Source organism: Ovis aries, chromosome 22 (assembly GCF_016772045.2).
Source record: "Ovis aries strain OAR_USU_Benz2616 breed Rambouillet chromosome 22, ARS-UI_Ramb_v3.0, whole genome shotgun sequence".
Classification (NCBI taxonomy): domain Eukaryota; kingdom Metazoa; phylum Chordata; class Mammalia; order Artiodactyla; family Bovidae; genus Ovis; species Ovis aries.
The window spans coordinates 21,140,972-21,158,301 of record NC_056075.1 but is presented as its reverse complement, the minus strand read 5'-3'; the positions used below and the strand labels follow the sequence as shown (position 1 = coordinate 21,158,301).

Genomic DNA, 17,330 nt, shown 5'->3' with positions numbered 1-17,330 from the left:
CCACAGTGATTTTAGTGCCCAAGAAATAAAATCTGTCACTGCTTCCCCTTTTTCCCCCTTCTCTTTGCCATGATGGGATGGAACCAGATGCCATGAGCTTAGTTTTTTGAGTGTTGCATTTTAAATCAGCTTTGACGCTCTCTTCCTTTACTCTCATCAAGAGGCTCTTTAGTTCCTCTTCCCTTTCTGTCATTAGAGTGGTATCTGCATTTCTGAAGCTGTTGATATTTCTCCCAGGAATCTTGATTCCAATTTGTGATTCATCCAGCCCAGCATTTCGAATGATGTACTCTGCATAGAAGTTAAATAAGCAGGGTGACAATATATAGGGGTTGAGGGACACTACCCTAGACATTGTTTATTGTACTGTTCTCACATTCCAAACCCAACGCCTCTCCCAGTGGGGGACAGCAGAGGGAAGGATTTTCCTGCATGTCTCCCACCAACATCCCCTCTTAACCCTTAGTCCCTCTGTCTGTGATCCACTGAGACTCAGCTAGGGACTAGGGCCAAGGAGAAATGGAAATCTCTCCTTAGGAAGAACAGGAGGAAGAGGATAGAGAACTTGTGACCCCCCCACATCTCCTGCCCTAGGAGAACAGAGGTTAGCAAACAGTCCATGCTGTCCAACATACAAAAAAGAATACATATAAGCACTGTGTAAAACTATTGAGTATTATACAAATCAAAAGTTAAGATGGCTGTGTTTAGCACTGACCTGTAGTATAGATTTTGTGCTGTAAGAATCACGAGAAGAATTCTGGCTCGAAGCACTCATTAAAGAGAGAGAGTAGTGAATGGTTGGGGAGTAGAGCAGTGGTTGTCTAGCATGACTGCAATCGGAATAAACTGAAGAACTTAAAAAAAATTACCAGTGCCTGGGTACCACCTCCAGAGGTGGTTCTTCTTTTTTTTTTTTGGTCTGGGGTATAGCCTGGTGACTTTGGATAAATACCCAGGTGGTTTTAATGTGCAGCCAAGGTGAAGAACTGCTGGAGTAAAGGAACTTGACTGGGCTCTGCTTTTGTGCCAGGTGCTTTATACAATAAAGTACCTAATTTGCTGAGAAGGATGCTCAGGTGGGAGTGTTATGGTGGATGAAGGCGTAGAAGCAGGAATGTACTGGGTACTTTGGAGACACAGAGTGATCACATGAATGAACAGAGAGAATGGTGCTAGAGAGGCAGGTCTGGTCCTGATTTCGAAAGATTTTGTGCATTATAGGCAGAGGAGCTTAAACGCTCTCCTGTGGCCTTGTGAAACCAGTACAAGCTCCTGGATGGCCGTAGGAAAAGGGTGGTAGTCTAGGGCTTGGAATGGAGGAAGAAAATGCTAGCACAGGGCATGGGAGACACTGAACAAGAAGGGGGAAGATTTTATTGTTGTTCAGCTACAGTGGGTAAAAAGACTGTGATAATGACGAGCAGTTTAGTCCAGAGTTACCTGGGATAGTGAAAACTATCAGTTGTGTCCAATTCTTTGCAACCCCATGGACTGTAGTCTACCAGGCTCCTCCATCCATGGGATTTTCCAGGCAAGAATACTGGAGTGGGTTGCCATTTCCTTTTCCAGGGGACCTTCCCAACCCAGGGATCAAAACTGGGTCTCCCACATTGCAGGCAGATGCTTTACCGTCTGAGCCACCAGGGAAGCCCCCTACCTGGGATAGTGATAACTATCGTATAATTCTAGGAGAATGATGGTACCAGAACAGGTGAGGAAAGAATGAGTACCATGGACTGTACCTTTTAAGTTAATGGTGCTGAAAGTGCAGGGGTGGTTTTAGGATTTGGGCACATTCACTACTCAATTCCTGATTCTTTCCACCCCCAGGAGTTTTTTTTGTTTTTTGGTTTTTTTTTTAATTGCTTTCCTGTCTTTTAGGGTTGACCAATAGATAGCCTCCCATGTAATCCTGACTTGGTGTTAATTTTTGCCCTCCCCTTCTTGTTTTTCTTTATCAGTTTGGGGGCAAGCTGGTGACCTTTGGCCTCCCCAGCACCCCTGTCCATCAGGTGCCACAGCCTTGCCTCCGCCTAGTCTTTATCAGTCAGGTCACCACAGAACCTGAACTCCTGACACAGTCAGCTGAGCTGCAGGAAGCCCTGGGATCAGGAAATCTCCTGAATTACTGTCAGAACAAGATCCGCCAATCATCACTGCAAAGCGAAAAGATGCTCTGGCAGTTCCTGAAGGTAGGAAACCTGAAGGCTGGCTGCTCAGAAGTGTCTCCCCAAAGCCAGATAACTCAACCTCTGTCAACTACCACCCTATGGCCCAGATTACAGAGGCCTTAACCCTGCTGGGTTTTTTCCTATACAGCACCCATTCTGGGAACAAAATCTTCTTTTAACCAGAGGTTCAGAGACTCTCTGTAGCAGGGAAACTGAGGAATACAAGTGACGTTGGCCTTTTTTCTACTATTGCTGATGTCCTGGGTACTTTACCAGAGCCATGGTGAAGGCTTCTCCAGTGTCGTGCCATGGGGCAGTAGGAAGGGAAGAGGATCAGCTGACAGGAGTCTTCTCACCTAGCCATTTAGATTCACAAGACTGCATCAAGTGGTTCTCTTCTGCAGGAGTCCTTGTTGCAGTCCATGCAGCAGCTTAGAGTTCTCCCCTTCAGCTCCTCAGATGATAGCTCAGGTGCAAGAAGATGAGATATACATCAAGCTGGTGTGTTAACTGCCCTAGCTTAGAAGCCTCAGGCCCACAAGGGCCAATAGCTGTTTTATGAACTCCAGAAGCATAGCTTCTAGAGTTCCTGCAAGGGATTTGTTTAGTACAAGAGTCCTTGCTCTCAGGGAAGCCCATAGCATGTTGTCCACATCAATTATTAATAGTTTACATAGTTCCAGTCCAGATGCAATTTACCAGTCACAAGCAGTCTTGCCTAGAAACATAGCTGACATTTTACTCTTATCAGGTTACCAGCATAATAGATCTAGGAAGTCAACTTGAAGGTCCAGTTCTCATGCAGAAGGGAGAAAGGATTTGTTAACACATCTACCCACAATCCCACAGGAATCAAGTCTGCAGAAAAGAGTGGAGAGATGGTGTTGGTCTTGGGGGCACTTCTAGAGCCACATTTGAGGGTCCACTATCACAGATGTCCAGCTGGTGCAGGAGAGAGTTATTCACATTAATTTAATGGACACGTCTGTGTTCTGTGGCTTCTAGGTGACTTTAGAGAAGGACTCCCGGATGAAATTCCTGAAGCTATTAGGATATAGTAAAGATGAACTTCAGAAGAAGGTAAGCTGCTTTCACATCAGAAATACATGTTTGTTGTAGAAAAAGAGAATCCTGCTGGTGGAAACCATCTCAGAATACCTCTTCCTGGGCTTCAGTAATGCATATATGAGCATTTTACCTCCTGGAGTTATTCTGTTTCCCAGGAAAATAGCGCAAGGATCTTGTGCTATCAGTTGGTGGAGTATGAAGGTAGGAAGAAAAGCTTAATATTTATTTGATCTCGTGTTAGGAAGAGTGGTATTCCTATGTTTCTCCCTGCAGGTGGCCACATGGTTGAGGAGTGATTTGAGCCTGGGTGAGAGCCCTCAGTCCAAGGGAGATGACCTCAACAGTAACAGACAACAGGCGTTCTCCATACAGGTATGGAAGGAGCCCAGCCAGCCCCATCTAGGGTAGCATAGAAAACCTGCCCTTAAGGAATTTTCCCCTTCCTAGCCCTTCACTTTGTTCTCAATAACTGCTCAACTTCTGTGGAAGTTTTCAAACTCCTCACTCATTTAGAACCAGAGAGAGACATAGACCCCATAAGCTTTGGAGCTAGGAGTGGAGCTCTTTTAACCATGAAGTATAGCACTTCCCGAGCTTCACCTGGTTATTCTTTTAGCTTTACCCATTAAGGGCCAACTCTTTTTTTTTTTTTTTAAATTGAAATATAGTTGATTTACAGTGTTATGTTAATTTCTGCTGTACTACAAAATGATTTAGTTATGTATTCTTTTTTATATTCTTTTCCATTATGGTTTATCACAAGATACTGAATATAATTCCCCATGCTGTACAGTAGAACCTTGTTTATCCATTCTATGTACATTAGTTCGAATCTGCTAATCCTACACTCCCACTCCATCCCTTCCTCACCTCCCTCCACCTTGGCAACCACAAATCTGTTCTCTATGTCCATGAGTCTGTTTCTATTTCATAGAGAAGTTCATTTGTGTCATAATTTAGATTTCACATATAAATGATATCATATGGTATTTGTCTTTCTTCATCTTGCTGCGAATGGCACTGTTTCATTTTTTATGGCTAAGTAGTATTCCCTTGTGTATGTATCACATCCTCTTTATCCATTCACCTGTCAGTGAACATTTAGGTTGTTTCCTGTCTTGGCTATTGTGAATAGTGCTGCTGTGAACATAGGGATGCATGTATCTTTTTGAATTATAGTTTTGTCCATATATATGCTCAGGAGAGGGATTCCTGGATCATATGGAAACTCTAGTTTTTTAAGGAACCTCCATACTGTTTTGGCTACACCACCTTACATTTCCACCAACAGAGTAGGAGGGTTCCCTTTTCTCCACACCCTCTCCAGCATTTATTTGTAGATATTTTAATGATGGCTGTTCTGATTAGTGTAAAGTAATATCTCACTGTAGTTTTGATTTGCATCTCTCAATAATTGAGCACCTTTTCATGCTCCTGTTGACCATTTGTATGTCTTCTTTGGAAAAATATCTGTTTAAGTTGTCTGTCCATTTTTCAGTTAGGTTGTTTTTTGTTGTTGTTGAATTGTATGAGCTGTTTTGTATATTAAGCCCTTGTCAGTCACATCGTTTGTAAATATTTTCTCCTATTCTGTTTATTGTCTTTTGTTTTTCTTTGCTGTGCAAAAGCTGGCAAGTTTGATTACATCCCATTTGTTTATTTTGGCTTTTATTTCTGTTGAAGGGACAACTCTGAATAGTACTCCCAGAGAGAGTGACTAGGCCAGCTCTCTGTCTTCTAGACTCATTTCCCAAGTAGCCACTTTTTTCCTTCTTTGTACAGACCTCCAAACATACCACCTGGGAAGCCTCGGCCTCCTCAGCCTTCTTTGATGAGCTGATCCCTCAAAACATGACTCCGTGGGAGATCCCCATCACAGAAGGTACCCTGACCCTGAGGGAGAGGAACCCTCTGTGTAGGGGTAGGTGGGCTCAGAGTTCTCGAGACTTGAAGACACTGCCTTCTTGTCCCCGGCTTCCTCCTTCCCTTCATGATCGCAAATGCTGGGTGGTCCTGTACCAGTCAGAGCTCTCTCTGGCTGAAGATTTTCATGGATGGATCCTTCATATGAAAGGCCTTCTACCAAGGTACTCTTCATCCTTCTGTCTTCCTGCTTAAAGAACTGTGACCCTCTTCTTGTTGAGCAAACACACGGCACACCTGTGATGCTGCCACGAGTCCCTCCCTTGTCTTGGGTTCTGTCCTTAGAGATTTACCACTGGACCTGGGGACCCCTGGGAACCCCTCTGTATTTTGTTATGAAGGAATGAATCTTGGGGAGTTTGGGGTGAGGGAGACTCAGGGAGGCAGGGTATAGGAGGTGGGGACAGAAAGCACTGGTCTGAGGGCAGGCTGATGCAGAGGGGATGCTCTGCCTGCAGACACGGAGGGACTCCTGAGCCGGGCTCTCCTGCTTGGAGAACTGGGCCCTGCCGTGGAGCTGTGTCTGAAAGAAGAGCGCTTTGCTGATGCCATCATCCTGGCCCAGGCTGGAGGCTCAGATCTGCTGAAGCAAGCACAGGAGCGCTACTTGGCCGAGAAGAAAACCAGAATCGCCCCGGTAACTGACCACCATGCAGAGAAGAGGAGGAGGGGATTACTTGGGCCTTGTCAAGTGGCTGTCCGTACTACGGGACTGGCGTTTAGAGGATTTGCCTCTCTTTCCTCCTACTTCAACCACCCTTACCTTACCCCGAGCCCCTAGTCAGTGGTCAAATAGGAAGGCTGCATAGGAGGGGCTTGTCTCAGTGCATCCCTGTGTGACTGCTGCTGCCTATGCTGCATGAACAGCTGATGGCCTCCTTCCCTCACTGCCCATTACAGCTGCTAGCCTGCATTATACAGAAGAATTGGAAAGACATGGTGCATACCTGTAGCCTGAAGAACTGGAGAGAGGCTCTGGCCTTGCTGCTGACATACTCAGAGCCAGAGAAATTCCCCGAGCTCTGCGGTAGGTGGCCCTTGGCTCCAAGATGGAGTGGTGTGACTCTAGCATGGAGTCATTGGACACACTGCGGGAGGAGACAGAGGCACAGCCTGAACTCTGGGAAGCCAAGCCATGTCATCAGGGACTACAGTACATCTCTACTTTCTGTGGAGGGCATTTATTTTCCTATTTTACTTTTTCTTGTCAAATCTCAGTGCAAAAGCTTTGCCCAGCAGGATTAGCCTCGGTGTTGTCTTAAAGCCACTGTGGCTACTTGTCCCATAGCTCATGGTCCTCTACCTGTTTTCAAACAGAAGGAGGAGAAGCACAGGGAAGCTGTGCCATTTTAAGAAGCTTCTATCTCTTTGCAGACAGGCTGGGAACTCGTATGGAGCAGGAGAGTGGCTGGGCACTCACCTCTGAAGCCAGACTCTGTTACGTATGCTCAGGGAGTGTGGAGCGGCTGGTGGAGTGCTGGGCAAAATGCCAGCCAGCTTCATCCCCTATGGCTTTACAGGTACCCCTTCACTTCAGGGCCCTGGTCCCTCCATACCAGGCCTCCAGGAGAGGCTAGCAGTGGAGACTGCAGGGACATCAGAGGCGGGTCTTCTAGGTATCCAGGCTAGAATCAGTTTTAGGAAAGAGGGAAGGGCCCTCAAAGTCTGGGACCTTTGCCATGGATAAGCTGTCATCTTACCTCCTTCTCAGTCAAGGGAGATTGAGTAGCAGCTGCTTAGATATTAACTTCACAATTTTTTCCCACTTCAGGTTTGAGTATATAAGTTTACTCTGTATTTGAATAATACCGAGTTTGGGCCTTCTATTAGCGTCTATGAAAAGTCCTATGAATCTAAGTTGTACCAGATACTCTGTGGGTGCCCACAGAGATGGGCACAGTCACGGGGAGACAAAGTCACACATGAAATAAAAGGATAACAGAATCTGAAATTGAGATGTATTAGCGTAAAAGGTAAAGAATCCAAAATGAAGAGGCAGAGATGTGCAAGAGTGTAAGACCCAAACAGCTTGGGAAGTGAAGCCAAGTGGCCCTTCTCTGGCTGTCATGTCTCTTACATGTCATATGTCATCACCTGCTATCCATAGCAGGGAAGTCCTTGGTTGAGCTGCCTGAGCTAAGAGAGCAGGGTGTGCGTTGACGAGGACTGACTGCCCTTTCCTTTGTCCCTCCAGGACCTGATGGAGAAAGTGATGGTCCTTAACAGGAGCTTGGAGCTACTGTGGGGTCCTGATGGGGTGAGCCCAGGCCCTGCCACAACCTACAGAATCACTCAGTATGCCAACCTCCTGGCAGCCCAGGGCAACCTGGCCACTGCCATGAGCTACCTACCCAGTGACTGTGCTCAGGTGAGTGGGAGCATGTGGAGAGAGCAAACCATTTCTTTCAGTCATCTTAACACTGGCTGAGCACTTCTGTGTTACAGGCACTATGCTAAATGCTAAAGCTCCTGGGATAAATAAGACCTAGTCCTTCAGGAAGTTCACAGTCTCTTGGAGGAAAACCAGATGTCAATAATTTATCCTGCCATAACAGAAGCTTATACTAAGCATTTTGGGACTTCATAGGCAAGGGGCTGGCTTTGTTTGGAGAAGCTGAAGAAGGCTTCTCAGTGGTTTAAAACAGTTGAGTTGGACCTTCAGAGAGAAATAACTAGTAAAGCAAATGTCAGTTTGGCAGGGGAAGGCAATGGCACCCCACTCCAGTACTCTTGCCTGGAAAATCCCATGGGCGGAGGAGCCTAGTAAGCTGCAGTCCATGGGGTCGCTAAGAGTTGGACATGACTGAGCGACTTCACTTTCACTTTTCACTTTCATGCATTGGAGAAGGAAATGGCAACCCACTCTAGTGTTCTTGCCTGGAGAATCCCAGGGATGGGGGAGCCTGGTGGGCTGCTGTTTATGGGGTTGCACAGAGTCGGACATGACTGAAGTGACTTAGCAGCAGCAGCTGCAGCAGAGATCTTTTGAGTTCTCTGAGATGGCTAAAATGTGGAGGGTCAGCTGAGGTTTGAAAGCTATGTGGGGCTAGGCTTGTAAGAGAGGATATTTGCTTGTTTTAATTTTACTTAACACAGTCTTTCATTATTGTAACTTTTATAGCTACCAGTTCAGCAGCTGAGAGATCGACTTTTTCACGCCCAGGGTTCTGGTGTCTCGGGCCAACAGTCTCCCTCTTTCCCTTTTCCCCGGGTTGTCGTGGGAGCTACCCCCTACTCTCAAGAGACATCCTCTTCCAGACTGAAATTCCAGTCTTCTCACCAGGTAAGACCCTGCTTATTCAGTCATTCCAAAATGCCTATAAAGTGTCTACCAAGTACCAGGCGTGATTGGAATATATTAATTTTAAAATGATGAAAATTCCTATCTTTATAAAGCATCAGTTCAGTTCAGTCGCTCAGTCGTGTCCGACTCTTTGCGAACGCATGAGTTGCAGCACGCTAGGCCTCCCAATCCATCACCAACTCCTGGAGTTCACTCAAACTCATGTCCATTGAGTCGGTGATGCCATCCAGCCATCTCATCCTGTGTCGTCCCCTTCTCCTCCTGCCCCCAATCCCTCCCCCCAGCATCAGAGTCTTTTCCAATGAGTCAACTCTTCGCATGAGGTGGCCAAAGTACTGGAGTTTCAGCTTTAGCATCATTCCTCCCAAAGAACACCCAGGACTGATCTCCTTTAGAATGGACTGGTTGGATCTTCTTGCAGTGCAAGGGACTCTCAAGAGCCTTCTCCAACACCACAGTTCAAAAGCATCAATTCTTCAGCACTCAGCTTTCTTCATAGTCCAACTCTCACATCCAGACATGACCACTGGAAAAACCATAACCTTGACTAGATGGACCTTTGTTGGCAAAGTAATGTCTCTGCTTTTTTTTTTTTTTTTGTCTCTGCTTTTGAATATGCCATCTAGGTTGGTCATAACTTTCCTTCCAAGGAGTAAGCGCCTTTTAATTTCATGGCCGCAGTCACCATCTGCAGTGATTTTGGAGCCAAAAAAGATAAAGTCTGACACTGTTTCCACTGTTTCCCCATCTATTTCCCATGAAGGAATGGGACCAGATGCCATGATCTTCGTTTTGTGAATGTTGAGTTTTAAGCCAACTTTTTCACGCTCTTCTTTCACTTTCATCAAGAGGCTTTTTAGTTCCTCTTCACTTTCTGCCATAAGGGTGGTGTCATCTGCATATCTGAGGTGATTGATATTTCTCCCCACAATCTTGATTCCAGCTTGTGCTTTTTCCAGCCCAGCATTTCTCATGATGTACTCTGCATAGAAGTTAAATAAGCAGGGTGACAATATACAGCCTTGACGTACTCCTTTTCCTATTTGGAACCAGTCTGTTGTTCCATGTCCAGTTCTAACTGTTGCTTCCTGACCTGCATATAGGTTTCTCAAAAGGCAGGATAGGTGGTCTGGTAGTCCCATCTCTTGAAGAATTTTCCACAGTTTATTGTGATCCACACAGTCAAAGGCTTTGGCATAGTCAATAAAGCAGAAATAAATGTTTTTCTGGAACTGTTTGCTTTTTTTGATGATCCAGCGGATGTTGGCAATTTGATCTCTGGTTCCTCTGCCTTTTCTAAAACCAGCTTGAACATCAGGGAGTTCACAGTTCACGTATTGCTGAAGCCTGGCTTGGAGAATTTTGGGCATTACTCTACTAGCATGTGAGATGAGTGCAATTGTGCAGTAGTTTGAGCATTCTTTGGCATTGCCTTTCTTTGGGATTGGAATGAAAACTGACCTTTTCCAGTCCTGTGGCCACTGCTGAGTTTTCCAAATTTGCTGGCATATTGAGTGCAGCACTTTCACAGCATCATCTTTCAGGATTTGAAACAGCTCAACTGGAATTCCATCACTTCTACTACCTTTGTTTGTAGTGACGCTTCTTAAGGCCCACTTGACTTTACATGTCAGGATATCTGGCTCTAGGTGAGTGATAACACCATCATGATTATCTGGGTCGTGAAGATCTTTTTTGTACAGTTCTGTGTATTCTTGCCACCTCTTCTTAAGATCTTCTGCTTCTGTTAGGTCCATACCATTTCTGTCCTTTATCGAGCCCATCTTTGCATAAAATGTTCCCTTGGTAGCTCTAATCTTCTTGAAGAGATCTCTAGTCTTTCCCATTCTGTTGTTTTCCTCTATTTCTTTGCATTGATTGCTGAGGAAGGCTTTCTTATCTCTTCTTGCTGTTCTTTGGAACCCTGCATTCAAATGGGAATATCTTCCCTTTTCTCCTTTGCTTTTTGCTTCTCTTCTTTCCACAGCTATTTGTAAGGCCTCCCCAGACAGCCATTTTGCCTTTTTGCATTTCTTTTCCATGGGGATGGTCTTGATCCCTGTCTCCTGTACAATGTCACGAACCTCAGTCATAAAGCATAGATTCAGTTATTTTTAAATAGCTGTTTATTGAACAACGGCTAGGCACTTAGAACAGAAAAGTATACAAACCATGATCCTTGCCCTTAATTTGCTCATAGTCTACTAAAAAGATAGATATGTAAAAATTAACTACAGTAAAATTCATAAATGCCCTGATTGGGATATGATAAAAGAGCCCTGAGATCATACGGAAAGCAATTTACTGATATTTGATCTGAGTCTTGAAGATTGAAAGTTATTTAAACAAAGGAAGAGGGAAGAAAGGTTATTTCAGGTGGAGGGAATGGCATCTGCCAAGGCAGTAAAGGGAAAGTAAGCAAAGCCTGTTTGAGGAATGACTAACATTTTAACTACTTTACAAAGCAGGTGTTTGTGGCAGTGGAATGAGTTAGTTGAGGCTGGGTAACAGTATGTATAGTTAGATCAAGAGAGACCTGGTATTTCTGTGTTCAAGAGTTTAGACTTGACCCTGAAGGCATTCTAGAGCTATTGAGTGGTCTTATGCAGGGGAAGGATTAGCTATTTGTCTAGGAAGAGCAAAGCTAGACACGGTTAGGAGCATAGCAGGAGATGATGAAGGAATGAAAAAACTAGAAAGTGAGGTTGGATTTGAGATGTTTAGTAGGTAGAATTGACAGAAACTGATGATGGTGTAGAGGACAGTGCCCAGATGGATAGGATGCTGTTAATTTATGAGACCAGGAGCCTACCAGAAGGGAGCAAAATCCAGAAAGATTGTAGATAAAGGTATTAGGCAGGAAAATTCTGATAATTTATCCTGTCCCATCTTTTAATTTCCACCCACAGATTTCACTGGTTTTACATGTCCTCATACGTGTGTATGTGTGTATAACTGTGTAAGAATTTTTCTTTTCATCTTTTTAATAGTCCTTCACAGAACAACAAAAAAATTAATTTTATAAGGTCCAATTTATAGTTTTCCTTCTGTGGTTCATGCTTTTCACGTCAAGTCAAAGAACTGTTAGCCTAGTACAAGGTCCCCTAAATTTCCTACTATTTTTTCCTAGAAGTACTTTTAAGTCCATGTTCCACTTTGGATTAATTTTTGTGTAAGTGTAAAAGTTGAGTCAAGGTTTATTTTTTTGCCAATGGATATCCAGAATCATTTATCAAAAAGGCTATCCCTCTTCCTTTTTTCCCAGATTACATGCCTTGAATTTCTCTTGCCTTTTTGTAGTATTAAAATGAGAATGGTGAGTGTTAACACCTTAACCTTGTTTCCAGTCTTAGAGGGAGAACATTCAGTCTTTCAGCACCAAGAATAATGGTAGCTCTAGGTTTTTGTAGATGCTGTTTGTGAAGCTAAGGAAATTCCTGCTTTTCCTGGTGTGCTGAGTCATGAATCAGTGCTGAATTTTGTCAGATGTTTTTTCTGCATCATTTTGTATGATCAAATGATTTTTCTTCTGATATGGTGGATTGTGTTGATTGATTTTTAAATATATCATGATACACATTCCATGACCAGGAATAAATCCTATTTGGTTGTGGTATATTATTTTTATATACATTGCTGAATTTGATTTACTAAAATTTTGCTGAGGATTTTTGTGCCTAAGTTTATGAGAAATATTGACCTGTAGTTTTATTTTGTGGTGTTGGTATCAGGGTAGTACTGACCTCATAAAGTAAATTAGGAAATGGTCCTTCTATATTCTGGAAGAGATTATGGAACCTTTGTGTCAATTCTTTGAGTGTTTGGTAAAATTTCTCCAGTGAAACTATCTAGGTCTACCTAGAAACTTTTGGGGGAAGGGGGTGGGAGGAGGTTTTTAATTACAAGTTTAATTCCTTTAATAGTTACAGAACATTCAGGTCTTTGGTTTAATTTTGGCAGAGTTTTGGTAGTTTGTGGTTCTTGAGGAATTGGTCCAGTTTTCTAAGTTGTCAAATTATTTGTAAAGTTATTTGTAACATTCCTTATCACCCCTTTCATGGATGCAGGGTCTGTTGGAGTATTCTCTGCTTCATCCTCTGTCTTGATGAATTGTGTCTCCTCTCTTTATCTTTGTCAGTCTTTATAAAGATTTATCCATTTTGTTGATTTTTTTTAAAATTAGCCTTTGGTTTCATTTTCCCTGTTGTTTTTCCATTTTCAGTTACTTAGTAATTTCTTTTCCTTTCCAAGATGCTGATCCTTTTTTCACTTCCTACAGGTTCCAATTCTACCTCCAAGGCCAAGGATTTTTACACCTCAGTCATCACTAGTGATGCCCTTGACACCTTCCCATCCTAGCCCTTATCAGGGCTTCAGAATGCAGAATACAAGTGACTACAGGCCATCTGGGGTCCAGGAAGCACAGCCTTTGCCTCTGGGCCCTGGGGTAAGGCCTGGTGAGTGACCAACTAAGTGGAGATCTGGCTAGACAGAGTACAGAGGAAAATAGCTGGCATGGCTGGCATGGATTTGGGAAGTAATATGTCCATATAGTGGAAAATCCCATGGATGGAGGAGCCTGGTGGGCTCTAGTCCATGGGGTCGCTAAGAGTCAGACACGATTGAGCGACTTCACTTTCACTTTTCACTTTCATGCATTGGAGAAGGAAATGACAACCCACTCCAGTGTCCCTGGAGAATCCCAGGGACGGGGGAGCCTGGTGGGCTGCTGTCTATGGGGTCGCACAGAGTCAGACACGACCGAAGCGACTTAGCAGCAGCAACAGCAGCATGTCCATATAGTGGGAGGAGCTTGGAGTCTGAATTCTTAATACTGTCAGTACTTGGCTTTGTACTGGGCATTATACCTAGCCACTTTGTTTCTTTTGAAAATTGAGAGTGATTGTTATAGTGTTCATTTCAACCCCACAGGATTGTTTTGAGGGTCAAATAAGGAATATAGTTTAAAATAGTTTGTAAATGGTAGATCTCCTTATATTATTAATTACTATTATAGTTTCTTTTTAAAAAATTCCTCTGTGATTCTGATTCCTCTGTGATTCCACTCTGATGTGGTCTGAATCTCCTCTCTGTCCCATTTCAGCTTTATCTCAGCCTCAGCTGTTAGGAGGGCAAAGGGCGCAAGCTCCTAACCCCGTGGGATTCCCTGGAACATGGCCTCTCCTGGCTCCACCCATGGCACCCTCAGACATTATGCAGCCTGGCTCTGTCCCCCTGTCTAGGGCTCCTCCAGTGCCCCCTCTGTTTCCTGTGAGAGCACCAGGCTTCATCCCTATGAGCTCCCAGCCACCAGCCCCTCCTGTCAGCTTCCCTGCGGCCCACCTTCCAGGAGGGCCAGGTGCTCCATGCGCTGGTGTCTTCCCAACCACTGGCATCTTGATTCCTCACCCAGGTCAGTCTTCTCCTATGGCCTCCCTCTCCTCCCCTCCCCACTACCACCTTGGGAGTCTCTTTCCTCAAGCCAGTGAACTAGGGTTAGGAATGTCAACTGAGAGTGTGGCTGGTCTGCAGAGGGTATGTGTGGAAGACTCCAACTAAATCAATTTTACTGATCTTCAGACCAAAAATTTCAGTGTTTCTGGTCACGCCTCTAATTACCCCTATGTTCACACTATGCAGGACCTCAGGATTCCTTGAAAAATGCTCCAGTGCCCAAGGGAAATCACCAGAGGAAAAAGGTGAATACATCTCTCCCCACTCAACCCCATACATTCGCCAATGAGCCACGCTCCAGGTCCTTACAGAAGCAGCCTGGTCCTTCCCATGCTCAAGCGGGCACTCTGTCCCCTCTCTCTCCCCACTCACTCTTCCTCCCTCAGCCACCTCCTCTTTCCTTCTTATTCACCATCTTCTGACTTCTAGGTTCACCACTCACTGTTCTGTGCCCTTGTTCATTCATAGTTTCTCCACTCCCTCAAAGCAGGGTGGAAGGGGTCTTTCAGCTTAGACTCATGTGCCTTTCTTTTCTCTCTCTTTAGTTGCCAGAGACATTTATACCCCCAGCACCAATTACTGCTCCAGTTATGTGCCTCGCCCCTGAGCCTCGAGGGGTCCTTTCCTCACAACCCGCTGTCCCCAGTGTGAGTCATGCTCCCCCCAGAGCCCCATAAGAACTCAGCTGGCAGATGACAGGAATGATGTGTTTCCCTTCCTCTTGGAAACCTTCTTTTCTTGGGTGTAGAAAAGCAGGGAGCATGAAGGATGGCTTCATTCCTCAAGTTGGAGGCAGACTCTGGGCTGAAAGAGATGGGGTGGGGGGCAGATACCAAGTGTCCCTACTGCAGAGAAGGGGGATGCCCCTCCCCAGCTCTGCTCCAAAGGGAGCAGCATGACCCCAAGTCACAGAGGACTAGTCCTGAGGGGAGCCATAAGCAGGACAGCTTGCCTGTCTCTCCTGTCTCCCTGCTCCCTCCTCAGCAATGTCAGCAGCCACTGGAGAAGATCAACAGGAAGGAGCTGCCCCCTGAACACCAGTCCTTGAAGATCAGCTTTGAGGCACTTCTGCAGCGCTGCTCCCAATCTGCCACTGATTTAGTGAGTCTGAACCTTCCCCATGATGCTCCCTTCCGACCCCAGCTGGTCCCAGGATCCCTTAACTATAAGACCAGTTCCTTGTGTGAATCTTCTTACTGTCCCTGGACATGCTGTCTGTAGCTTATACTTATTTGATATTGTTGGTGTGGAGTTGGGGAGGACTTGTCTGGTCTGGAGTTTAGCTCCTTGGTAGCAGGACCCAACAGCACTGAGACTTAGCTCTTGGAAAGGCAGCAGGGAGTACTGGAAGGAGGGTGAGATCAGTAGTGAGACCTGCCATTCAATCCTGGCTGAGTCAACTAGAGCAAGTCACTTACCCTCTTCAGGTCTCCATTTGTCCTCTGTCAAATGAAAGAAAGAGCACTGAGCCATTCTAGCTCTAAGGTACCGTGATTCTTTACGGTCCTATGTAGGATTAGGCTTAGGGCCTGGAATTAGAATCCATTTCCCTCCCTGCAGAAGACAAAACGGAAGCTAGATGAAGCTGCGCAACGTCTAGAATGTCTGTATGACAAGCTCTGCGAGGGGACAGTAAGTACACTCAGTGGTGCTCGTCTGCCTCCTGCTTTCCACCCTCACCCATGGCCAAAGGGCACACACTGTCCCTTCCCATAAGCCTCACTGACCCTGGGTCCCCTACAGAATATAGACATGTTGCCTGGACTGGGCTCCAGAACTCCAGAAGGAAGTCCTCGCTTCTCCCTTCCATGCCTTCAGGGTAGGGGTGGAGTTGGGCTTACTAACTCTGGGCCAATCCCTCCACAGCTCTCGCCTCCTGTGCTGGCTGGGCTCCATGAGATTGCCCGATGTGTGGACGCAGGAAGCTCTGAGCAGGGCCTTGTGGTGCATGCCCAGGTGGTGGGCTGCAGCAGCTTCAGTGAGGTCTCCAGCTTCATGCCTGTCCTGAAGTCTGTCCTCACCATTGCTCATAAGCTGCACATCTAAACCAGGCAGCCCCTCCTGCCAGACCACTTTTACTGTTACTTAATTCTTTCCTGCAGGAAGGGAATTTTGGAACAGATTCTGTTTGTTTTTCCCAGCCTTCCTCCCTTGCTGCCAGGTATATGATGCTGTAGACTTGGCTCCAAACCAGCAGAGTGCCTGCTCTCTACCCCTTTATGCCTGGCCCTCTGGGATCTGCCCAGGGCTCAGTCAGCCTGTTCTCCTTCACTTCCCCTAAAACTATACTCCAACAGGGACTGGCACAGTGCACCTTCTCCCCCAGGGGCATTCTGTCCAAGTGGTTTCCGAGAGGGTGAGCAGGATCATCTTTACAAGTCTACCTCTGCCGTGCCCATCGTGTGGGTCTTTTGTCTTTCCCCTTCTGTGGGTTATGACTTTACCTTCTCCTTGCCTCTGACTTCATGTTTCCGTACTTCTCTGAGCCCCAGAGACTGGAGTAGAGTTGACTGCTGCTCAGCCTTTCAACAAATCCTAGACATGAGTGATGGGTGCTGAGCAGAACCAAGAGAAGGAACTCGGGCCCTTTGAAGAAGGGGCTTCTCCTCTGCCAGCATTGTTAAGGGTAAACTAGGTGAGGTGGAGGGTGGAAGGGGTGCACTGCCTTTTGCTGAGAGTTGTCTTAAGCTATGGGATAGGAGCAGAGGGACCACTGCCCATGGGGAGCAGCCCCTGACTCAGCCTGCCTGAGTCCTGGCCCAGGCAAGATATAGACCCATTCATTCTGTGATTAGAAGCCTGTTTCTGGAACAGGAGCCATATTAATGAAAGACTCTTCTGGCACTCTTCTTCAAGACTTGGAGGCCCTTCTTCCCTACCCTCTCCGGCTGCACTTTCATGGTTGGACTCTGCACTGAAGCCCTGATGTACTTTATGTGCAATAAAGCTGCTTTAGTTTGGTTTCCTCAGTCATCTCCCAATTATTATCTTCTCTGGGTCCTAGTTTGCTCTTACCTGTCTTCCCAGTCCTTTGTTCTTGCTCCCTGTACCTCAGTAAGGCAAGGGGAAGGCTTGGGGACAGATAGGAAGTCAGGAGAGTTGAAGAAAGGAGGTGGCACTGAATTAAGCTCTCTCCTTGCAGCATTTATAGCCACTCGGAGGAGTGTGTGTGTGTGGTGTGTGCGTGCACGTGTCTCCATCTGTGCCTGACATTCAGCTCCAGGGTTTTCCCCACATCATTTCGTGTGTGTGCGTGTCTCCATCGGTGCCTGACATTCAGTTCCAGGGTTTTCCTCACGTCACTCTGTGTGTGTGTGTGTGTGTGTGTGTGTGTGTGTGTGTGTGTGTGTGTGTGTCTCCATCGGTGCCTGACATTCAGTTCCAGGGTTTTCCCCACATCACCCTGT

At 45.8% G+C, this 17,330-nt stretch overlaps 1 protein-coding gene across 12 annotated transcripts in view; it reads left to right on the top strand.

Annotated features, from left to right (window-relative positions):
• The window catches only part of SEC31B (SEC31 homolog B, COPII coat complex component), a 30,546-nt gene extending 13,654 nt beyond the window's left edge, over positions 1–16,892 (top strand). For 4 of the 12 annotated variants that reach the window (XM_012102792.4, XM_012102791.4, XM_060405127.1 and 1 more), the window contains 16 exons: positions 1,965–2,195; positions 3,180–3,254; positions 3,516–3,614; positions 5,025–5,124; positions 5,624–5,802; positions 6,066–6,192; positions 6,540–6,685; positions 7,360–7,533; positions 8,287–8,448; positions 12,749–12,926; positions 13,574–13,882; positions 14,110–14,168; positions 14,469–14,570; positions 14,908–15,024; positions 15,484–15,555; positions 15,790–16,892. In XM_012102792.4, the coding sequence (XP_011958182.3) occupies positions 1,965–2,195; positions 3,180–3,254; positions 3,516–3,614; positions 5,025–5,124; positions 5,624–5,802; positions 6,066–6,192; positions 6,540–6,685; positions 7,360–7,533; positions 8,287–8,448; positions 12,749–12,926; positions 13,574–13,882; positions 14,110–14,168; positions 14,469–14,570; positions 14,908–15,024; positions 15,484–15,555; positions 15,790–15,969 (2,310 nt within the window). In that variant the 3' untranslated portion in view covers positions 15,970–16,892. Of the gene's footprint in view, positions 1–1,964; positions 2,196–3,179; positions 3,255–3,515; positions 3,615–5,024; positions 5,125–5,623; positions 5,803–6,065; positions 6,193–6,539; positions 6,686–7,359; positions 7,534–8,286; positions 8,449–12,748; positions 12,927–13,573; positions 13,883–14,109; positions 14,169–14,468; positions 14,571–14,907; positions 15,025–15,483; positions 15,556–15,789 lie in introns of those variants that run through there. The other 8 variants (XM_060405129.1, XM_060405128.1, XM_060405126.1 and 5 more) reach the window with 5 other exon arrangements.
• The last annotated feature ends 438 nt before the right edge of the window (positions 16,893–17,330 follow it).